Source organism: Bison bison, unplaced genomic scaffold (assembly GCF_000754665.1).
Source record: "Bison bison bison isolate TAMUID 2011002044 unplaced genomic scaffold, Bison_UMD1.0 scf7180017864458, whole genome shotgun sequence".
Taxonomy (NCBI): Eukaryota; Metazoa; Chordata; class Mammalia; order Artiodactyla; family Bovidae; genus Bison; species Bison bison.
In genome coordinates, this window is record NW_011495020.1 from 4,214,645 (window position 1) to 4,239,622 (window position 24,978).

General features: G+C 37.2%; 2 protein-coding genes across 2 annotated transcripts in view; one reads left to right on the top strand and one right to left on the bottom strand.

The window, feature by feature from the left end:
• Positions 1–8,401, top strand: part of IGFBP7 (insulin-like growth factor binding protein 7) — a 78,445-nt gene extending 70,044 nt beyond the window's left edge. Inside the window, exons 4-6 of the mRNA XM_010859718.1 lie at positions 5,612–5,728; positions 6,666–6,792; positions 8,140–8,401. Coding sequence (XP_010858020.1) covers positions 5,612–5,728; positions 6,666–6,792; positions 8,140–8,159 — 264 coding nt within the window. The 3' untranslated portion in view covers positions 8,160–8,401. The remainder of the gene's footprint in view (positions 1–5,611; positions 5,729–6,665; positions 6,793–8,139) is intronic.
• The window catches only part of POLR2B (polymerase (RNA) II (DNA directed) polypeptide B, 140kDa), a 46,525-nt gene continuing 29,867 nt past the window's right edge, over positions 8,321–24,978 (bottom strand). Inside the window, exons 15-25 of the mRNA XM_010859639.1 lie at positions 24,096–24,294; positions 23,634–23,802; positions 17,061–17,157; positions 16,003–16,097; positions 14,712–14,962; positions 14,542–14,631; positions 13,963–14,070; positions 12,949–13,062; positions 12,378–12,538; positions 9,080–9,275; positions 8,321–8,567 (exon numbers count right to left, since the gene is read on the bottom strand). Of these exons, the coding sequence (XP_010857941.1) occupies positions 8,478–8,567; positions 9,080–9,275; positions 12,378–12,538; positions 12,949–13,062; positions 13,963–14,070; positions 14,542–14,631; positions 14,712–14,962; positions 16,003–16,097; positions 17,061–17,157; positions 23,634–23,802; positions 24,096–24,294 (1,570 nt within the window). The 3' untranslated portion in view covers positions 8,321–8,477. The remainder of the gene's footprint in view (positions 8,568–9,079; positions 9,276–12,377; positions 12,539–12,948; positions 13,063–13,962; positions 14,071–14,541; positions 14,632–14,711; positions 14,963–16,002; positions 16,098–17,060; positions 17,158–23,633; positions 23,803–24,095; positions 24,295–24,978) is intronic.

The following is a 24,978-nucleotide window of genomic DNA, read 5'->3' on the forward strand; positions in this document are numbered from 1 at the left end:
AATACGCTTACTCCTTGGAAGGAAAGTTATGACCAACCTAGATAGCATATTCAAAAGCAGAGACATTACTTTGCCAACAAAGGTTCGTCTAGTCAAGGCTATGGTTTTTCCTGTGGTCATGTATGGATGTGAGAGTTGGACTGTGAAGAAGGCTGAGCGCCAAAGAATTGATGCTTTTGAACTGTGGTGTTGGAAAAGACTCTTGAGAGTCCCTTGGACTGCAAGGAGATCCAACCAGTCCATTCTGAAGGAGATCAGCCCTGGGATTTCTTTGAAAGGAATGATGCTAAAGCTGAAACTCCAGTACTTTGGCCACCTCATGCGAAGAGCTGACTCATTGGAAAAGACTCTGATGCTGGGAGGGATTGGGGGCAGGAGGAGAAGGGGACGACAGAGGATGAGATGGCTGGATGGCATCACTGACTCGGTGGACGTGAGTCTGAGTGAACTCTGGGAGTTGGTGATGGACAGGGAGGCCTGGCGTGCTGCGATTCATGGGGTTGCAAAGAGTCGGACACGACTGAGTGACTGATCTGATCTGATATTCCTATTCATGTCCATATGTATACAAACACATATTCCTAGGGTATGGGTTGAAATGAGAATAAAGTTTGCAATTACTCTGAAATTGTTTTTTTCAAGAAATATTTCATAGGCATCCCTCCAGGCCTGCTTCTCAAGGACTATATAATATTCCAACTGTGGGTGTTCCATAGTTATTAAACACAATTTCTGTGTTTCCAACTTTTTATCACCTTAAATAAATATCACCTTAAATATTTGAGTATACATATCCTACATGCAACTGACTTTTTTTCCCTATAGGATAGATTCCCCCAAAGATACATGATTAGGTCAAAAGATTTATTTTAGTCTTAATAGACATTGTCAGAATATTTTCTTTTAAAAAACATTTTACCACCTGATTTTAATAATTATGAAAATGTTAAACCTGTTGGAGGCACTGTACCTTTTGAGAGAACTCCTTAGTACCCTCAATACAATAAACATTTCTTATCTGCAGTGTCTTATGCATTCTGCTAGTGTCATTGGTTCCTGTCTTCAAGGAATTCCGTCTGGTTTCTTTCCAAGTGAAGTATAGTTGATTTACAACGTTGTGTTAATTTCTGCTATACAGCAAAGTGATTCAGTTATAGATACATATTTTTTTTTACATTCTTTTCCATTATGGTTTATCATAGGGTACTGAATATTATTATCTGTGCTATACAGTAGGACCTTGCTGTTTATCCATTCAGTATGCATTAATAGCTTAACATCTGCTCATCCCAACTTCCCACTCCATACCTCCACAAACCCCTTCCCCTCTTTACATCCGCAAGTCTGTTCTGTCTGTCAGCCTCTTTCTGTTTTAATAGATGGGTTCATTTGTGCCATGTTGGATTCCACATGTGAATGGTACCATATGGTGTTTCTCTTTCTGCTTTACTTCACTTGGTATGACAATCTCTAGATCCATCCATGTTACTGCAGATGGCATTATTTTGTTCTTTTTATGGCTGAGTAGTATTCCACTGTATACAAGTCCACATCTTCTTTATCCATTCATCTGTCAATGGATATTTCGTTGTTTCCATCACTTGGATATTGTGAATAATGCTATGAACATAGGGGTGCATGTATCTCTTTGGATTATAGTTTTGTTTGGATATATATCCAGGAGTGGGATTGCTGAATCACAAATTAAAATTCTAGTTTTCTGAGGAAACTGCATACTGTGTTCCATAGTGGCTGCACCAGCTAACATTCTCACCAACAGTGTAGGAGGGTTCCCTTTTCTCCACATCCTCTCCAGCATTTGTTATTTGTAGAGTTTTTAATGATGGCCACTCTGACTGGTGTGAGGTGATACCTACCATTGTAGTTCTGATTTGCATTTCTCTAATAATTAGTAATGTTGAGTATCTTTTCATGTGCCTATTACCATTTGTATTTCTTTGGAGAAATGTCTATTTAGGTCTTACCACTTTTCGATTGAATTGGGGTTTTTTTTGTTGTTGTTAAGTTGTACGAGCTGTTTGTATATATTTTAGTGTATGGGGAGAGGGTATATTCTAAATTCATTGATTTACGTGAGGCTATCCAACTTTCCCAGTACCACTTGTTGAGGAGACTGCTTTTCACATTGTGTATTTTTGCCTCCTTTGTCAAATAGTAACTAACCACGGGCGTGTGGGTTTATTTCTGTGCTGTTCCATTGATCCATGTCTGTTTTTGTGTCAGTATCATGCTGTTTTGATTACTGTAGCTTTGTAGTGTTGTCTGAAGCCTTGGAGGGTTATGCCTCCTGCTTTTTTCTTCAAGACTGCTTTGACAATTCTGGGTCTTTTATGGTTCCATATAAATTTGAGGATTACTTGTTCCAGTTCTGTGAAAAATAGGTAATTTTTCTGTCATGGGTAATATGATAGGGATTGCATTCAATCTGTAGATTGCTTTGAGTAGTATGGCCATTTTAACATTAAATTCTCCAGTCCAAGAACATGAGTTGAGTGAGTTAAAGTTGTTCAATCGTGTCTGACTCTTTTCCACCTCATGGACTATACAGCCCGCCAGGCTTCTCTGTCCATGGAGTTCTCCAGGCACGAATACTGGAGTGGGTAACCATTCCCTTCTCCAGGGGATCTTTCCATGTCCTTGAACCATCTTCAGTTTTCTTTATTGTTTTACAGTTCTCAGAATATGTCTTTCACATCCTTGCCCAGGTTAATTTCTAAGGGTTTTATTTTGGGGGATGCAATTTGAAAGGCTTTTTTTTTGCATTCTCTTTCAGTATTTCATTGTTAATGTCAAGAAATGTAACTGATTTCTATATGTTATTCTTGTATCTCGCTGAATTCATTTATCAGTGCTAGTAGTTTTCTGGAATTGTTAGGGTTTTCTATATACAGAATCATGCCATCTGAATATAATGACAATTTTACCACTTCCACTTGGATTATCTTTTTTCTTGTCTGATTGCTGTGGTGTCAGATTACTTTCTAAATTCATTGTAGCAGTTCACCCTCCCCCTCCGCAATGTATGGGTATCATTTCCCTGTATACTCACCAGCACTGAATATTACCCCTTTTTAGTTTTTGTTAATGAGGAGTAGAAGTATCATTTCATTATTGCTTTTATTTGCTTGACTATATTGAAAATATTTTCATATTTAGATTTTCTTTTTATATGAGTTATCTGTTTGTAGCCTTTACTCTTTTTTCCACGGGGTTGATTCTTATTATCATTTTGTGGTTTTTTTGCACATTCGGGATAATGACCCTTTGTCATGTATTACAGATTCTTTTCCTAGACAACCATTTTGTCTTTTGTTTACAGTAGCTGTGGAGCTGAAAATTATTATAGTTATAGATTCTATTTCATCATAAAGTTCTGAAACTTCACCAGAAAGGCACAGCAAATATGTTCTAAGCTGCATAAAAGATCCCTGAAAGTCAGTGAATGCTTGAACATCAACCTGTAGGAATCAGACTAATGCATAATTCTGCAGTCATTGGCACTTTTTTCTTGGTTATTGCTTGTTACAGCTAAAATACAACTGGAGAGGGCTGAGATGACTTCCTGGGTCTCCCTCTCCTCTGGTTCTCCTCCTAGTTGAGTCTGTGGTGAGCAGTGACTTCTAGGCAGTTTTTTCTGCTGTACAAACCGCCAGTCCATACACATATGTAGAACTTTTGTCAGCCCAGCCTGCATCTTTTTCTCAAACTGAAAATGTATTTATCAACAAGTTCCCCTTACATAAGTAATGTAGTAAAGGAGTTTGCTGTATAAAAATTTTCCATGTAAAAATTCTTTGTACTTCTTTCTGTATGTTTTCTACATGGTATAAAACATTTACAATATGTTAAATATGAGTTCTGTTGAATATAGGTATTCATTTTCCAATCAAGTACTTAAAAGTTTCTTGGTACAGAGTGAGCCATTAATTGGCAGAGAACGCTATTTACTGAGAGCTACATGAGCTGAGGAGAATCAGCTCAGTTGCCAAGATTCACTATTTGATGCAGTAGTATTTTTCTGCTTTGGTCACATACAAAATCCTTAAAGAATTCTGAATATCAAGACTAGAGACGTATTACTTTAACCACTGAATCAAATTAATACTTAAAACCATTATTTAAAACCATTTTTAAGTAACTGCTTCAAAATCTGCACTAGTATAAACCATTTATGCCAGCTACTTGGGGAAGAGAAGGGGAAAAGAAGCCTATTGAATTTATCTGCCTTTATAAAATTCATTTGAGAAAAATACAAAGATACCTAATTTTCTCTAATAGTGGCAAAATGGGGACTCTCAGGGGGAAAAAAGCAAACAGGTGAAAACCAGCCACTCCAGATCAGTAACGCCTAGGGTTTGTTTTTGTTTTTTTTAATAGAGTAGGAGTTAGCCTAGATTCCACATGGTGTACAGAGTGCCAAGCCCGGTGTCATGAAGCAGAAAAAATAAAAGGGTGGTTCTGATGCTGAGACAACAGCTTAGTAACTGTGTGGTGGCAAATGGGCTCACAAGTAAGAGAAGCAACTCTGATGTAAAGTGTCCAAAAAAATTAGATACTATGGTCTAACTCAAGATTTGCTTAATTATAAGAGGAAAGGAAAACTACCTATTTGAGAATGTAAATCCATCTTTCAAATTACAAAGGTTAATAGTACTAAACATCAACCTAACTCTTATAGATGGCCTGGGATGGAAATAAACATTGCCTCGTGTATTCTTAGATATATATTTTTAAACCTACCGTTATCACAAGCCTTAAAATATTTATACTCTGTGTCTCAACAATTCTGCTTCTAGAAATTTATGCTAAATGCATATATATGGAGAGGTTATGGGTAAATTTTATTGTTTTGTGAATCTTTATATAATATTTTCAAAAGTTTATATAATGAACACGTATTAAAAGTTTGCCTTTTTAAATGAGGGGAGGAAAGTAGAAGTATTCACTAGTGGCCTCAAGCCAAGGAAACTGAGTTTTTTCTTCATCTTTCTGAACCTCATCATGACATGCACAGGTATACGCACCAAGTTTTGCTGTAAGAGAACAATGACAGCTTGTACTTGACAGGCATTTTTGCTCTCAGGCCTTTTAGTAAATCATTTGATGAACAAACCCTTAGCCCTCTGAACAAAGTGACGGTATTGGCTTTGGACTTATTTTCTATTGATGAGGCTGTTAGAGGAAGAGCTCCAGGAGTCGGGCTCTTACACAAGGTCCCAAGTATCAAACCTAAGGCGGTGACAGTTTGTCAAAATGGCATAGGGCACACAAGGCCCAACACTGACAAGCAGGATTTACAAGGGTGTGAGTGAATGATGGTAGCCAGTGGCAGGGAAGTATGAGTTTATATTCTCCAAGCATGCAAAAAAATACATTAATTTTAAATATACAAGCTTAGAGGAAGGAGTAAAAGAGAACGTATATTCTATGTAAGTATTTAGGAGAGAGTAACATGGAAACTGCTAGGCTTAATCCAGCTGGAAATTCTCATGTATACCCTGTGCAATTCTAGAAATACTGACCACTTCCAAGTTGATGATTCAGTGCAGAGAACTCAGACTATTCCCCTGCCTCCCCGTTTTTTTTGCAGGTAAAAAGGGGTCACTATGGAGTTCAAAGAACAGAACTCTTGCCTGGTGACCGAGACAACCTGGCCATTCAGACCCGGGGTGGTCCAGAAAAGCATGAAGTTACTGGCTGGGTGCTGGTGAGTACCAAGAGCTGACAAATATTTCACTCTTAGAATTAAGACACAGCAAACCTGGTCAAGGTGCCTAATGTACTGCCAGGCTCAAAGTATTTGCCTGCTCTTCCACATCTCTATCGGAGAAGGCAATGGCACCCCACTCCAGTACTCTTGCCTGGAAAACCCCATGGACAGAGGAGCCTGGTAGGCTGCAGTCCATGGGGTCGCTAAGAGTTGGACATGACTGAGCGACTTCACTTTCATTCACTTTCATGCACTGGAGAAGGAAATGGCAACCCACTCCAGTGTTCTTGCCTGGAGAATCCCAGGGATAAGGGAGCCTGATGGGCTGCCGTCTATGGGGTCACACAGAGTCGGGCACGACTGAAGTGACTTAGCAGCCACATCTCTTTAGAACAGTCTTATCACAGAGCAGCTGTTTCTCTTTCAGAGGAAACGTAAAAAAAAAAAAAAAAAAAAAAACAGCTGGAATTTATTAGGATGTTTTGGAAACAACCAAATAAATGAGAACCAATTTTTGCCCCCTAGGTGTTCAAAGCAAAAGGGAACTAAATGACCCAAGCATTATTTTTATCAGTTATTACTTTATTTTACTTGACTTTTGATAACCATGGACATGCAAGGCTAGTGTCCCTAGTTCTTAGATCACATACCTACACCAAGGTCTCCCTCAAACAAGGATATGTGCACCTAGCCTGTTTTTAACCTATGCAGTGATCTAAAGTTGTCCATGGCTTTTTCTCAGAGAAAGAATCCTCCTGGCAGAGCACTTGATAGCTACATAATTACTCCTAGCACAGGACTAGTACTATTTCTAGCAGTATCTTTGCCATGAACCCTCTTGGTCATGTTAGGAAACTTATGAAATTACTTAATTGAGGCCACTGGAAAAAGATGACCACCACAGAGAAACTGAAGATCTTTTTTTCTTTCACAGGTATCTCCTCTTAGTAAGGAAGATGCCGGAGAATATGAGTGCCATGCATCCAATTCCCAAGGACAGGCTTCAGCATCAGCAAAAATTACAGTGGTTGATGCCTTACATGAAATACCAGTGAAAAAAGGTAGGTAATATATCTCATAAGCATTTTAAAATGACTAGAGCTTTTGTTTGGGCTTTCCTATGGCTCAGGCAGTAAAAAATCTGCCTGCAATGTGGGAGACCTGGGTTTGATCCCTGGGTTGGGAAGATCCCCTGGAGAAGGGAATAGCAACCCATTCCAGTATTCTTGCCTGGAGAATCTCATGGACAGAGGAGCCTGGTGGGCTACAGTCCATGTGGTCGCAAAAGAGTCAGACACAACTGAGCGGCTAACATTTGTTTACTTAGTGCTTCTGTTTAATAAAGCACAGAACCAAGTATAAAAGTATCAGACAGCTCTTAATGAAATTCTGTTGATGTTAGGAATCCACAAGGGAACGGCATTAAGTATGTAATCAAAATTTAGAGTGCATGGCTCCAAAAGAACATTCAGTGGTTGATGGAATGCTATTACTATGACTTAGATGCTTTTACTTTATCTTACATGTAAGAGTCAAAACTCAAACCTGATTAGAATGGTTTATATTTCCCATAACTTTCTATCTTCACTGCATTTTCCTTGATGTTGTGACTATTATATTAAATTCCCATTTAAAAGGAAATGATTTGTAGACAATTCTGGTCCTTCACTTTGAGCTTTTATAAGAAAAAACCTGAAAGAGTATATTGGCAGGTATTCAATTCTGTTCTGCCTCTATCCACTTCACTGTCAAAATCTTCCTCTTAAGCACCCATCCTGGCGGTATGAGAGTCATGCTACTTTCCATTTATATAGTTCTGTTAGACTGATGTCTGAACTGGTTTTTTTCTTAAGCTAAAAATAAAAACAAAATTTATTGTGAGCATTTGTAAAAACCATTCTATTGTGTGGACCACTCAGCTGTGGTATGAAAGGAAGAAATATGAAGTAAAGATGTGTTTGGTCAGATTCTTTTCAGCCAAGATGTGTAAAGCCAAGTGACAGAACGAACAGCAGTAGCTCAGAGGCATGTGTTTGAGCCTCAGCTCTGCCACTGATTATTCCACTTTCAATTCTGAATAAGAACTGGAAGACAAAGGAAAGTTCCTTAGTCTCTCTCTAGCTTATCTTACTCATCTAAGAAATGTGCTTCTCCCAGTTCTATAATAAGGTCCCTCTCTTACAGATGGACCAGTACAAAAAAATCACCTTCCACATCTAAAAATCATATACAGGTAGTTCAAATTCAAAGAGCACTCCCACCGCCCACCATATCAAGTTATCCTCACACATTCTTTATCCCACATTTTAACATCTTCATTTATTGGGAAACACTACACTACCTCAAAATTAGAAAATAAAACCATATCCATATGTGTAACTAGTTTCTATCTTTTTTTTTTTAAACAGGTGAAGGTGCTGAGCTGTAAACCTGCAGAATGTATTAGTCTGCATAGCTAAAAGTAGTCATGGGTAACTACAGCCTCCTGTTCTTGCCTAGTAACCAGTTTCTTTTCATCCAGTCCACTAACACTTTAGCTATATTCACTGATTTTACACAGTGAAATACGAAATTAAGATAACACACCAAGACTATCTACAAAAATTTATTGTCTATTTACAGAAGAAAAGCATGCGTATCATTAAAACAAATAAAATGTGTTTTCTCACAGCGCAGTACATTTTTGTTTAAAAAAATTTTTTTAAGCTGTATCACAGAAACAAGACACAAGGATTTTTTAAAAGAGCTAAACACTCATCATTCGAGGTGCAATACTCATGGACATGAGTTCCTGAAACAACAGTTTGCACGCATAAGGCATTCGAACCAAAGAGATCTGGGGAAGGAGAAAAAAGAGGTAATTAGCAAAGCTGTATTGAAGCAACCCCACTTCCCTACCCCAGGAAAAGTCACAGACTCGGCACTAGAGGCGATGAACAAACGAGTGGGCTGCTAACACTCATCCTGTCACCTTGGCCTATGGTGGCTCTTTCTCCTAACAGGCCTTGGTATTTTACCCTTTTTGTCAGACTTAATTTATATTCACCCTTCTCCATGAAAAGTTTTTTTTAAAAAAAACACACTCATTGTTTAAAATTCCTTGTACAAGACCTTATTATTTCCAAAAGATGAACAGCTTACAGAAATTACCACGCTAAAACTTAAATTAGTTTTTAGAAAAACAGAATTGATATCTTTTTCTTCATTTAAAACCAGGAATCTTACAGAAAAATGCTACCAAAATTGTGAAAACACCAATCTGTTCACCACACTAAATCTGCCTGGATGCTGAGGCAAACATGGTTATATCCTGAATAGATAATAACTGCCAGGAATGTCTGTACCTACCTGGGTTTTATTTCGGCAGCCCCTGCATTCGTATGTATGGGTCCTAGTGTTCGCAATTGCCATTATTCCACAAAGATTGCAAACGTGAACCTGATACGGATCTGACGCCTCAAACAACCTCTCCCTTAGAAACTGGGCTGCTCCATGCGCGATCTGACAGTCTCGTTCCATCTCTCCAAAACGCAAGCCACCATCACTATTACGGGAAGAAACAAGAGGCTATTTCGTACTGGTTTTCTATTATCAATACCACTTTGACTAATGGCAAGTATAAAAAGTAACATTAGTAAAGAATGGCGATGGCACCCCACTCCAGTACTCTTGCCTGGAGAACCCCATGGACGGAGGAGCCTGGTGGGCTGCAGTCCACGGGGTCGCTAAGAGTCAGACACGACTGAGCGACTTCACTTTCACTTTTCACTTTCTTGCATTGGAGAAGGAAATGGCAACCCACTCCAGTGTTCTTGCCTGGAGAATCCCAGGGACGGGGGAGCCTGGGAGGCTGCCGTCTATGGGGTCACACAGAGTCAGATATGACTGAAGCGACTTAGCAGTAAAGAATGAGAACTAGACTCCAATTTTTCTACTCTTGTCTTCTGTCAACATGGTTAGGAGGCTAAGAAGTCTACCAACTATTTGATGTGCACTAGAAGGTCCCCAAACAGAGTAAACACATTAATTTCTTAAGTATAGCATATACTTTTTCAAATAAAATATAATGACGTACAGAATAAAATCTTGTAACATCATTTAACTTATTCGAATTCATCTGTATGCTAAAAATGTAATAATAAAAGTTAATCTAAATAAAGTAGCTTCTCCACGAGTGAGACTCCCAAGCAATCAAACCTGAAACAATAAATGCACATTGGCACAAGTAATGGAAAGAACAGGTGAATCAGTCACAGGTTTCCCCAGCTTAGTAAGTGAAATGAAATGCATTGTTCTGATAGGCAGGCAAGTAGATGGTAATGGCTTCCTTAATATTCTTCTATATAAAAGATAAAGAATGGTTTCATGGGAATACACACACACACACACATATATATATTAATAAAATACATATGATTAAAGAGCTTCTAATGATATTACCAAAAAGAAAACACTTGGTCAGCTTTAGAGGATTCTAAGTAACTGACCCATCATTTTGAAAACTGGTAAATAAAAGCAAAGAATCAAGCATTTATCATGTCTTTTACTATATGAACTATGTCACCAGGTAACCAGATGATGAAACAAAATTTCTCTCTATGAAAGTATTCCAGCTAATAAATGAAGGAATGATAAAATTAGAATCTCATCAGTCTGCAATCCCTATTTAATTAAAGGTTTTAGGTAATGAATATTAATGATCATTAATAGCTACTGAAGTCACAAAAGAAAAACAACCAGATATGGAAAGTATACAACTTTGAATACTGCCTTTTAAGTATTACTATTGAAGAACACAAACCCTTTACCTCATCAAGGCTCTAAATCCAATTAGCTATTTACAAGAAATAGGCACACACAGCCCAGGAATGCAATCAACAAAAATCCAGACTGTGAGAGGGAATTCCCTGGCAGTCCAGTGGTTAGGACTCAGCGCTTTCATTGCTGGCGCCTAGGTTCAACCTCTGGTTGGAGAACTAAGATCCCACAATTCAAAAAATCCAGTCTGTGAGAAACCCTCCATGACAAACAATCCAACAAATAAAGTGCAAGGAAAAAAAGTTAAAGGGTAACCCATAGATTAAGGAAAAAATACTTGAGACATATCAATCAACTACAAACCATGGGCCTTATTTGTATCCTAATTGAAACCAACAAACGTTTTTTAAAAACTATGCAACTGTCAAGAAAATCTAAACACTAGATATTTAATGATATTAAGGAGGTACGGTGATTGCTTTTATAACTTTCCTATCTTCTAAAGCAGGCGTTCTGAGAGTGTGGTCTGTGGACTCTTAAGGGTGAAAACTGTTTTTATAATAATACTAATGACACATTTGCTTCTTTCACTGTGTTGACATTTGCACTGACAGTTGCAAAAGTAACTGAATAAACTGCTGGAACCTGAACACATCAGGTGGGTAGAACCATACTTTACTAGCAATCATATTCTCCAGTGTATCTGAAGGGTGAGAAAACCAGTTTTATATAAAGAATGTCATTAATGAAGCAGTAAAAAAAAATGATTAGTTTTATTCAACTTTGACTTTTTAACAGTCTGATAAAATGAGTTCTCATAAGGCACTTTAGTTGTATACTAAAGATGGTGGCCTTGAAGTGCCTGCACAATTCTGAACTAGTCACTTTTATCATGAAATATCTTTTATACCTGAAAAAACAGCTGACACCAATCATGTTAATTTGCCAACATTAGCACCAACTATGTTAATTCAGCCTTAAGATATTTGGCAGACATTTTTTTCACTCAAGGAAAACAATTTTAAATATTTGTTGTAAATGATTAAAAATCAGAGTTTCAATGAAAGAGGAGAATTTTAGAAAAAGAAAACCTCTATCCAACACTCTGAGCTTGATAACTTCCCAATACTTAAAAACTTTCTGATGACATGGTGGTGATATTCACAAATGTGAAATTTTTTTTTTTTGATATAATGAAATGTGTCAACATGTAAAAATCTACACAACTCAATGAAAATATTTTCCAAATAACCAATTATGAAACCACGAAACTACATAAGTATAAAAGATACACTCAAAGTATAAGACAGGCCAATGGATTTCAATATAAAAGATTCATTTAAGCGGTTCCAGATTCTACATCACAACTAACCTTTCAGAAAGGACAACTTGTCACTCTAGTGCAGCATCAAAAAAAAAAAAAAAAATTCAGTCACCTGAAAATTACTAAAATATTTTTCCCTTTCAGCCATAAATCTGTGTGAGGTCACATAGTTAATTATAAAAAATGAAATCCTGCAATGGATTAAATGCAGAAGCAAACACAAGAATCAAGAATCCAGCTATCTTCTCACGAACCAGTTCATTAAGAAGATTTGCAAAAAGAAAAAAAAAAAGATTTGCAAAAAGATAAACCAATGTCACTTATCACTAAATTTATCCAGAAAATATTTTTCACTTAAAATGTTATTTATGTTAATATATAATGAATTTGTTACTGTTATTTTTTAAACCAAGTAATAAATATTTTAAACCTTTCTCGGTTTTAATTTCTAACATGATAAATATCAAAAGATACCAACTCCCACACAAAAGCCTTTTAGGATCCTGGACTCAAGAAATATAAGAACAATTCTTTTATATAAGATCGATGATGCAGCTCTCTTACCGAGATCTACCCTCCATCGGCTGTCTATTTAGAATCTGAATAGGTCCCCGAGCACGAGAATGAATCTTATCATCCACCATATGCTTCAAACGCTGGTAGTAAGTAGGGCCAATAAAAATCTGTGATGTGATTTTTCGACCAGTGAATCCATTGTATAAGACCTGAAACAAGCAGATTTTTAAGTACAGACTTAAAAATTACTAAACAAGTTCAAAGAATATATGTACATATACTATACAATTCCATTTCTATACACATCAAAACAGACTAAAATAATCTATGCTGTAAAAGGAGTAATTGCCTTGGGGTGGGGGTATGAAGGTAGTGACTGGAAGGAGACATGAGACAGCATCAGGCATAAAAGGATTCTGATCATTTTCTTTAAGGTCTGGGTGCCAGTCACACCTGTGTTCACTTGGTGAAAATTTATCAACCTGAGCATTTATGATTTATGTATATATCTGAAGTATGTGGTATACTTCAATGAAAGATTTATTTTTTTAAGAATGAAATAACACACATGCAAAAAAAGAATATACTTAACAAATTACCAGTGTAAAAGCAAACATACCTCATTTCCTCTGAGATGGTAGCCATAATCAGATAAAAGATTAGAAATCTTCTGCACATTAACAGCATCATTGAATGGAGTGGCATCACCAATTTCACCCTTGTTAGCTGATACCTTTAAAAAGAAAAGTTAATGTTTAAAAGGTTGCTTCCTTCTGTCTCTCTTTAGAAGTCTATGTTAATACAAATACAGTCTGTTTAAAAAAAAAAAAACACCTTTTTAAGAAAGGGAAGATTGGGGTCATGGAATTGGGGTCACCATGGTAAGGAGCATTCCAGCTCACTTCTACTCCTGGCTTCTGGATATCTTTGAATATGTCCCATTAACACTGTCACTGACTCACCTACTTGGTTGTTGCAAGAATTGAATTAAAATTGTACAAGAATGCAAAAAAAAAAAAGGGGGGGAAGATTTTGAACTTAAGGTTACAAATTAACTTAAATATCTATGTTATGGAAAGCTGTAACATAGGGTTCATTTTATTAGCATCTTACATAATAATAGAACAAACTACCTTTTAAGTCTTCAAATAGGAAGCTCTCTGTGAGACCACATACAAAAAGAATGAGACTCTCAAATATTTCCTATGATTCAAGGAAGATGACATTTTAATCCTTAAAACCAAGCCATCCATGTGTTAAGCTGTAGCTACTCTACCTTAATAAGATCCTTAAAAATAGAAAACCTCCACTGAAAGACACATGCATAGCTAATATTACAGCTATAAAACCATTAGGTTCACAATGAACTAACCACCACTTACAGAAAAAAACCTATCAAAAGAATAACCATATATTCAAAGACTGGATATAGTAAATTTTGCAAGAATTTTTAGTCATAACTTTGCAAATTTTTGCAAAAAGAAAGACAGACATAATCAAACCAATTAAAAGCAGGAAAGTAAGTGTCACACTGGCTTTTTCCACAGTACCCTGGCTCAGAATGAGAGAAATCACCTAACACTTTGGAAGAAACATCAATTTGAGACCTATATCTGTAAAGAAAATCTCTTACCTTCCCTTGAAGACATTCAATCAAGTGACCAATGGTCATACGAGAGGGGATGGCATGGGGATTTATGATGATATCAGGGGTGATACCTTCACAGGTGAAAGGCATATCCTATAAAGGAATTTTTTAAAAGACACTTGAAAAACTTAAATCTCTTAGCTACAGAACTAGAACTGATTCCCCTTCATCTGAACTTTTCTATGTCCTAAACTCTGTTCAACATAGTACGCATGCTAAGTTGCTTCAGTCGTGTCTGACTCTTTACGACTCTATGGACTGTAGCCTGCCAGGGTCCTCTGCCCATGGGACTCTCCAAGCAGGAATACTGAAGTGGGTTGCCATGCCCTCCTCCGGGGGATCTTCCCAACCCAGGGATCGAACCTGCAGCTCTTATGTCTCCTGCAGTGGCAGGCAGGTTCTTTACCACTAGCACCTGGGAAGCCCTCAATATAGATGTTCACCTACTTGTTCAGCACTACAATTGAAAGTCAAGCCTTTACTGCCTCTGGGCTCTTAAGTTAAAGCACATTTTAATAAAATGATCAATAAAACTGTGAGTCAGAGGTGATGAAAGATACCTACCTCCTGTCTATACTGAATACCACAAGTACCCTTTTGACCATGTCGACTAGCAAATTTGTCTCCAATCTGTGGAATTCTAACAGAGCGTACCTAAATTCACATAAAAATAACTTAGTTAGGTCATTCTGGTTTACTTTCTATAAACAACAATATGACAAAGCTATACTTACCCTTATTTTACAAAATTTATATCCTTCTTGGTTGAGAGTTACCATAACCTGATCCACAATGCCCGTCTCACTAGTCCTGAGAAAAGTGCTACAGTCTCTCTTTGTATAGCGTCTATTAGTGCCCTCCAATTCATCTTCATTTTCAGGCAAGGTGACTGTTTTGCCTATAATAACATCATCTCCTGATACACGAACTCCAGGAGCTATCAAACCATCATCATCCAGCTTGTCATAAATAGCATGTCTCATACCTGAGAAGAAAGAGAATTTTCTGAAATGGTAATACCATAAAGAAAAGTATTTAAAATGTCACATAATCCCTCTCTCAAAAAGATTAAAAAGCAAATATATACATCACTTTTAACCAGAGAGAAGTTCACAGGAATATCTAACACATGTTACAGTAACATGCCCTTATTCCAAACATTACAAACAATTCTGAACTTTAAAAAAAGGCACTGGACTGAGTACTGGAAAATCAAGATTCTCCATTTGCTAAGTGACTTTGGATAAATGTGTTGCCATCTTTTGCTCCCTATATTACATGAGAAAGAGTTATCTATGTCCTCTATACAAAATCTCCCACAGAAAACTTGAAATCTAAACTGTAACCTTAACTCCACTGAAAATCAGTTCACTACTACACAGAAGCACCCACAGGAAATGTGAGTACAAAAACGTGTTACTTCATGCAATACTGTTAGAAGCCAAAACTATAGCAGATATTCCCCCATGACATCCCATCCATCCCAAAAGCTGTATATAGCTTTTAAATGTCTGTAAAAACAGTAACTAGAAAATAAATCTGAGTTTTTCAGAAGAAACAAAGTTGTAGACATTCTCTCACTATTTATCTGCTAAATATATACATATACTGTGGCCAGACAAACACTATGATCACATCAGAATGTGAAGAGGGGAGGAAGTTCCCATGAAAATACGTAAACTAAGGGACAGGACACGGTACAAGTGAGAATGAGGCTGGGTGTGTCCCATGCAATTATATGGCCTCTCTTCTTTCCTAAATCCTTTCCTCAATGCAGAATAGAAGAATAGACCTAACAGAATAAAAGGATAGAAGAATAGACCTAGCAGAATAGAAGGACTATAGTAAGCCCACTCCAGCTGTAAAGACTTCAGGCAAATATATCTATTTCCTTAAATATAAGCTCTAAGAATGACTAGCAAACATACTCCCACACTGCATAAAGGAGGGTGGGAAGACAAAACCCAGAAAAACTAATCAGGAGTTAACTCTGAATTCCATAATTTCACTGTCAGTATCACTTACCCTGGCAAGTTTCACGTGTAGGCTTCTCAAAAACTTCTTCTTGATCAAACCCTTTTTTAGATTCCTGTTCCTTGTATGATCGATAGAAAACAGACCTAAAAATACAGGGTTCTAAAGTGAACTTTATTTTCCTTTAATAATACAACTTAGAACATACCAATAATTTTTACTTAGTTGATATCTGGTAATTTTAACCACAGCAATTAAACTATGAATCTAGGACAGGAGTTAACTGTATGAAGGGTCAAACTTAAGTCCTAAGAGCTATTACACAGGTCACCCATGTAACATTTGATACTTAACACAGCTTGAACTATGAGAACAGGAATACTAAGTCCAACCCTCGACCAAAATAAGAATCCCTCCCATAATAGCCCTCAGAGATGGTCACCCAGGATCTGCCCCAGTACTTCTACTGAGAAATTTATGATATTAAGCTATAATGTCCAACTCTGGTCTGATATCCTCTGACAACTATACAGAAAAAATCTATCCTCTCTTCTAAATTCTCAGTTTTTTAACCAATTTTCACATGCCATGGATTTGTGATTAATGTTCGACAATCAAACTGAATAACAGAAAATAAGACTGAAAAAGAAAAATACTATAATTTTAACAGTAGTTATTTAAGAGTCCTAAAACTTTTAGGTTTATCTTTACTTTTTAGAGCTGATTTCACCATTTTAACCCCTATACAGGCAACCATACAACAACCTATGTCTGACAGGTATCCACAAAGTTTTATGAATGGAGACAGATTACCTATCTTAACAGAAAAATTTCTCTGCTGTCAGATCAACATTTCTTCTTGCCTAACATTCAAAAAATTTGGACACACACGTCACACCTTTTTTTTTCTTTCTGGCTGTACCATGTGATACGTGGGATGTTAGTTCCCCAAGCAGGGGAACCATGCCCTCTGCATTGGAGGTACAGAGTCTTAACCACTGGACGACCAGGCAAGTTCCCACATCTATTTTTTAAAAACTTTTTTAAAAAATTAAAATATTAATATTTCCACTATATCTGTATTTTGGAAACTGTTATAAATAGCTGACCTGAAAAAGCCGCGGTCTACAGCTGAACGATTCATAATAACAGAGTCTTCTTGATTATATCCAGTGTATGATGCAATGGCTACAATTGAGTTGATACCTGTAGTATATTCAAATAGCAAACATTAAAGCATCACATGAGAAACAAAGAAAAATCACCTCTTTCTTTTAAATCTATCCTATTTAACTGTATTTACCGCAAATGTTTTCACCATGGTAACTGTCAAAGTCTACTCCTCCTGGAAGAGCAATCTGTGAGAAAACTACTCTGATGGTTAAATGTTTAATATAAGCAAATCCTAATAGTAGTCACTCCCACTGTATCCACTTTCTAGTCAGTGATTATATACATGTAACCGTATATTTATAAAGTCCCTCCCCCAACCAGGTTTCATGGTTCTCACCAGAACCCTGTGCCATAAACAAGGCAAGTATTATTATTTGCCTTATTAGAAAGATCTAACAAAATAAGACTTATCCATGATCTCAAAGTTAATAAGCAATAGAATCAGGTTCCAGCTCTTGTCTCCTGACTTTAAGTTTGACCTGGTACTACCCTGTTCCTCTCTTCACAGCCCTGCTCTGCTCCTAGATCCTCTCCCTATACTACAAAGAAAAGTGGTATTATCTTTTCTACCTCAATTTTATTTAGTTGCTACTGCCAAAACTATTTGTAATGAGACCTTAAGACTTAAAATATCAAGTATTGACAAACAAAACTGATAAACCTTTAGCCACACTCATCAAGAAAAAAAGGGTGAGAGCACAAATCAAAAATTAGATATGAAAACAGACAAGCTACAACTGACACTACACAAATATAAGGAGTCAGAAGAGATGACGACAAGTGACTATATGCCAATAACATGAACAACCTAGAAGAAACGGACAACTTCTTAGAAAAAGACGGAACCAGGGAGAACTAGAAAATACGAACAGACAAATCACAAGTACTAAAATTGAAACTGTGATTTAAAGTTTCCAACAGACAAAAGAGTAGGACCAGATGGCTACAGAGGCAAACATTTAGAGAAGAATTAAGACCTATCCTCCTGAAACTATTCCAAAAAGTTGCAGAGAACAGAACACTCCTAAACTCATTCATTCTATGAGATCACCCTGACCCTGATATCAAAACCAGAGAAAGATACCACAAAAAGAGAAAATTACAGGCCAGTATGCCTGATGAACACAGACACAAAAATCCTCAACAAAATATTAGCAAACTAAAGTCAAACAAAACAAAACAAGAGTTACCACATAATCCAGCAATTTCACTCCTGGGCGTATATCCAGAAAAGATGAAAACGCGAATTCAGATGATACATGCACCCCAGTGTTCATAACTGCACTATTTATAATAGCTAAGGTACAGAAGCAACGTAAGTATCCATCAACACGGTCAAGCTGTATAATGCAGAGAAAGTACATAAAGATGCAGGATCCTCAAGGTAGGGGGGACCTGAAGATAGAAGACATCTGCAGAAATCCCAGGGTCTTGGGAGATGTGATGTGCTCCTACTGCTATGGAAGCCAGCAAGAGGACTTACGTGACGTTTGTGATACATGGAATGGGCAAGACTTCCCTTGCACATCCTCACGACATACTGTGCTACCCTATGGCCCTCCCTCTCGTCCAGGTGACAGAGCCTGTAGATGCTAAATGGTCTTGGCCCTTGTAGGGCTTTCCTCCTCTGCTGTGACAACCCCTGATAGCCCACACACGCTATATCTACTGCATCCCAGGAAGCAACCTCCTCCATCCTACAACCTTTATCCAAGGTACGCAGGCAAGTCTGAAAGATCAGATAAATTTAGCTAAAAGCAGTAAACTTCTGAATTTTATTTCTAATACTTTCTTCTTAGCTTAAAAGCCCCAAATCAAAAAACAGTGTAGTGAAGAGGAAAGAGAACAAAAAAGGAAAATGGAGGAAAGACCTATTTCTGGTCTTAAAAAAAAAAAAGCCAGAGTCTGCATTCTGGGTTTACAAAATAAGTTGTACAACTTTGGGCAAATAACCTTTCTGATCCTGTCTCCACATATGTAAAACAGAGAAGATACAACCACCACTATTACTAATCAATTAACATTTATTTCTCCCTTATGAACTGGTAGGCACAAAGCCATGAGTTTTAAGTGGATATAACCATTTAATCATCACAAAAGCTTTGAGGCAGTTTGTAGGTGAAAAAACATCACAAAACTTTTATGATGCTTAGAAATAATATGTGTGAAGTACTTTGGATGGTATTTCACAAACTGCTCAAAATATACCAATAATTTTTAAAACATTATCTGTTATTCCAAAGACTATCAACATGTGAAATCTAGGATTACAATTCATCTGTCAGTCAGGCTGTCCCCACCCACTTCAAACCTCAGTTCAGCACTAAGGAAGCTCTAAGTACCCTGAGCCACTTTAAATCAAGGTGAACTTCTGTCACAAGGATCTCTGCTCCCAGAAGATACCTTCCAAGGTAATAGTACCCTATAAAATAGGAATGATACTAATCAAAAGATCACTTAAGATAACCCAGTCTGCCCCTTCGCCTTAGAGATCAGAATCTGGTCAATGCAGCTGGCATATCAAGCAGGGACAGAGCTAATTATTTAGCCAGGAGGGTCAGGAGATTGGTTACATCAATGTGTGTGAAGTTGCTCAGTCGTGTCCAACTCTTTGCGACCCCATGGACTGTTGCCTACCAGGCTCCTCTGTCCATGGAATTTTCCAGGCAATAGTACTGGAGTGGACTGCCATTACATCAACAGATGTAGCAAATAACTCAACATACTGGGGACAATGGGAGCCAGGTTTCTCACTGTCAGAGAATGGAGTTCTAAAACAAACACTACAGTGTTGTACTGGGAGATATGGTATAAACTCATAGTTCTTTAGTATATATAGATATAAAAATAGGTAAAAGTGAGAGGAGTATATGCATACATATATTTTCCTAGCTCCAGCAGCTGAGAGGACCTAGAAATGATGACACTCTAATACCAAGGACCAAGCCTAGCACCCAGATTTTGGTTTCCACACACTATCCTTCACTAAAAGAAGAAATGGCCAAGTCCAAGTTTAGGGGAAGAAAGGCACAAGATGAAACAAAAGGTAAGGAAGTGCTTAAAGAATGATGAGGACCTAATGGAGTCATCTTGAAGATGCTCTCACTGGAAAATCTGGGATTTCAGCATCAAAAAGGAAAGAATGATAAAATTAGAAGATCACCATTTGGCAACACTTACACAGTAAACTAATGTGAGATAAAAAATGGGATATTTACATCCTCTCAAAGTATCTTCTAACAAAGACTTATTACTCACTTAATAAGATTGCTAGAAGACATATCAATAACCTCAGATATGCAGATGACACTGCCCTTATGGCAGAAAGTGAAGAGGAACTAAAGAGCCTCTTGATGAAAGTGAAGAGAAGAGTGAAAAAGCTGGCTTAAAACAACATTCAGAAAACTAAGATCATGGCATCCGGTCCCATCACTTCATGGCAAATAGATGGGGAAACAATGGAAACAGTGACAGACTTTGTTGGGTTTTTTTTGGACTCCAAAATCACTGCAGATGGTGACTGCAGCCATGAAATTAAAAGACGCTAAGAAAAGCTATGACCAACTTAGACAGTGTATTAAAAAGCAGAGACATTACTTTGCCAACAAAGGTCCGTCTAGTCAAAGCTATGGTTTTTCCAATAGTCATGTATGGATGTGAGAGTTGGACCATAAAGAAAGTTGAGCACTAAAGAATTGATGCTTTTGAACTGTGGTGTCGGAGAAGACTCTTGAGAGTTCCATGGACTGCGAGGAGATCCAATCAGTCCATCCTAAAGGAAATCAGTCCTGAATATTCATTGGAAGGACTGATGTTGAAGCTGAAACTCCAATACTTGGGCCACCTGATGCAAATAACTGACTCACTGGAAAAGACCCTAATGCTGGGAAAGATTGAAGGCAGGAGGAGAAGGGAACAACAGAGGATCAGATGGTTGGGTAGCGTCACCAACTTGATGGACATGAGTTTGAGCAAGCTCCAGGAGTTCATGATAGGGAAGCCTGGCATGCTGCAGTCCATGGGGTCGCAGAGTAGGACATGACTGAGTGACTGAATCAAACTGAGCAAGTACACAATACTTATATTTAATAAAATGTGGAGAAGCCTGACAGTCACTATCTTAATTACATGATAAAAGTTAGAATCACTAACAATGGGACATAGAGACAGCATATGCCTCCTGACATGATGCCCTAAGAATGAAGCACCAGTTCTGTTAGCCCTGCCAAGAATTCATAACCTGAATATAAACCACAGGAAACAACAGTCAAATTGAAATTGAGAGACAATGTATAAATTAACTTGACTGGACTCTTCAAAAATGTGAAGGTCGTAAGAGACAAGGAAAGACCAAAGAACTGTTTCAGACTAAAGAGACATGCAGAATCCTGGATTAGACCTTAGACCCTAGACCCATAAAGGACATTATGAGGACAACTGGCAAAATCTGAATTTGGGGACTACTGATTAGATGGGGATCAGTGCTGACCCCCTGATGGTGACAGATGTGCTGTGCAGAATATCTTTGTTTTTAGAAAATATACACTGAAAAATTAAAGAGTGATGGGGCTTCCAGGCCTGCAACTTACTTTCAAAAGGTTTAGGAAGAAAAAGAAAGGGAAAGAACACTGCAAGTGTGGTAAAATGTGAACCCAGAAATCTGGATGGATAGTATACAGGAGTTCTTTTTAATAGTCTTGCAACTTTTCTGCAAGCTTTAAATTATCTCAAAATAAAGTTTTAAAATAGCTGACAAGATTAAGGCATAAAGCAGTAACAAAACTGAAAGGCACGTGGTCCCTACCAGCCATGCCCTTACCACTTCATATCAGTGCCAAAGGAACATTCTATTTCAAATTCAATCCTTCACAATATTTCTTTTCTTCTCTAGCCATTAAGAAACTATCATCTAAATGTCAAGAAAACACCGGCACTGCAAACACAGACCAAAGATCCCGGCACACTGCAGACAGAGTAACAGATTCTGCTTTTCTAGTTTCTTTTCCTAGACAAGAGTAACCCCTTGTGGAGGACTCTTAAATCATTCTAAGCTGTGAGAATCTGCTATCAAAATGCTAGATCCCATATTACAGTAAATGATTTAAAGCCACTATTTACAAGGTACACTTTACTAAATAATGTTATCCACAGTCAAAGCCAAAATTGTGCTAATATGGTAAGACAACAACTGTGTGGAAGAACCATGCTGTCTCCTTTATATTCAACTCTCTTATACCCTTCAGACTTCTCTGCACTATTTCAAGAAACTGTTGTTCTGAAATCTCTTCCTGGAAATTCCAGGGTTTTCTCCTTATCAGATTCATTTCAAATCTCTTCTCCTCCTGATTTCTTTTCCCCAAGTTCTGGCTGTCTCTGACTTTATTCTCACTCTGAATTTTCCCTGAGCAATTTCAGTCATCTATAATTATCATTAACATAGCAAAAACTTCACAGCTCTTGATTTGACATTTCTTCTAACTGTATTTGCAACTCACTGTTGGAAGATCATTCCTGAGATGATGTGGCAGCAACTCAAAATCAATATGTCAAAAACTGAACTTGTTATCTTACCTCTAAAACCTCTTCTTTCAATCTAAAGAGAGTGGATGTACGTATAACTGACTCCCTGTGCTGTGCAGCAGAATATAACACAATACTGTACATCAACTATAATCCAATAAAACTTAATTTTAAAAATAGAACCTCTTCTTTCTTCTAACATGCTCCCAATATTATTAATAGTCTCTCTCTCTGCTAGATCACCCAAGCCGAGAAGACCAACAATATTTCCAATTCCTTTCTTCCCTCTCTTCATAATTTCACATCCAAACAGTAATCAAGTCCTATCAAATGTATTTCAACAGGTGTTTCAACCCCTTATACTTTTTCACTTCTTAGTAAGAACGGTACCAATTCTCACTTAGACCACTGCAAGAACCTCTAAGTTATCTCCCTACTTAATACCATATCTGACTCTATTTTTTAGGTGGCAGCCAGCATGACATCCAAAATAAACTTCCAACTGTAGTACTTCTGTGTTCAAAAAGGCTAGACATTTTCATTCTCAAAATAAAATTCAACGCGCTGTTTCCATCTCATGAGATCAAGTACCATTCCCATGCATTTACACTCCATCCACACTAAACTAAGTACTGACAGTTGCCTTCATGCATCTAGGCCCTAGTTCAAACCATCTCTCAAATTCAATTACCCTTTCATCAACTTTACTCTGGGTCAAAATGCTACCTCCCCCATGAAATTGGCACTAGACTCCAATAGGAATCAATCATTTCTTTCACTCTGTGCTTCCAAAGGAATCTATATCTCCATCATAATACTTTCCACACATTTACCTTTTTATTTAATTGTGCTCATATTTTCCTGCCACAGTGTAAATTCTATGAGAACAGAGACTGTGTCATATGCATTTTATTAATCCTTCAAAGCACCCACAAAAATGCCTTAACCATGGCAGGATCTTACAAAATGTAGAACAAAACTGAACATACCTGCTGGCAGCTCTCTAAATCGTAGATACTCCATAGACCGTGTAGTCACAAGTGGTTTTTGAGGATAATACAGAACATGGGCCAACGTATCCATACGAACATGAAAGTTGGTGATATAAACCCCCATAGCCTGCTTACCCATAGCAGACTGGTATGTGTTTCTAGGGGACTAAAAGTAGAAATGAAAAGCACAATCAATGAAAATGTATTTACTTCTAAATAAACAGACTCTACAGGGTACTTCATAAACCAGAAATATGATTGGTAAAGTTTCTACTTTTTCTGGAATAAGCAATTATGGCTATTAAGAGTCAAAAACAAGAATTATGCATATTAAATGCTGTAATCCATAGCCTTTACACTACAAGGCTTTTCTTTCAGAAGAAACTATAGACTAATTTCTAATTTTTATTTTACTTCCCCCCAATTCCTCACAAAGCATAGTTAAAAACTGGTACCAACCTGGTTATGATCAGGAAAAGGAATAATAGAGGCACAGACACCAAGAATCATTGATGGATGAATTTCACAGTGTGTATATGTGGAACAATAAGCTACTTCTTTCTCCTGTAAATCATCTGGGGTCATTGCAAGCATCACTGTTTCTTCTTCAAGAGTATCAATATATTCTACCACCCCACTGGCCACAAGATCCTGCCAACTAAAGAAGAATTCATTTAATTTCCTTACTTCCTCAACTATCTTAGTTAACTAGGCTTCCTACTTAATAAAGAGTATTCCTGTATCTGTATGTACTCTTATAGGAAGAGTCTTAAAATACATGTATTATTGTTAACAGTGGGGAAAAAAAAAGTTACTGAACAATACACATAAAGTATGGCTCTGTAACTACTATTAGTTTGTTTTTATCTGCTCTGATCTAAAGAACCTACTTGTGAGGCTAGGGGGTGAGTATATAAAAACAAAGAATAAGGTCTGGAGGAATATATACCCCAGTTGGTAACAGTACTTACTTTCGAAAAGGAAGGTGTGAACTGGAGGCTTTTATATATTTTATTACATCTATTTTTTGAATTTTTTTTACAACAAAACTATATACATTCACATATCACTAGTAATAAATTGTAAAAGATTTTTTAAATTAAATTTAGTATATTTTCATATTATGTTGTATATTACTTCATCACATAGGTTATTTCTTTTTCTTTGGCCATACCACATGGCATGTGGGATTCCAGTTCCCTGACCAGGGATCAAACCTGAGTCCCCTCCAAGCAGTGGAAGCTCAGAGTCCTATGTAGGTCATTTTTTATTAGTAGAGATAGTCTTTACCATGTCACAAAGACTTTTATTCTTAAATAAAACGATACAAGTCTCTTGAAAG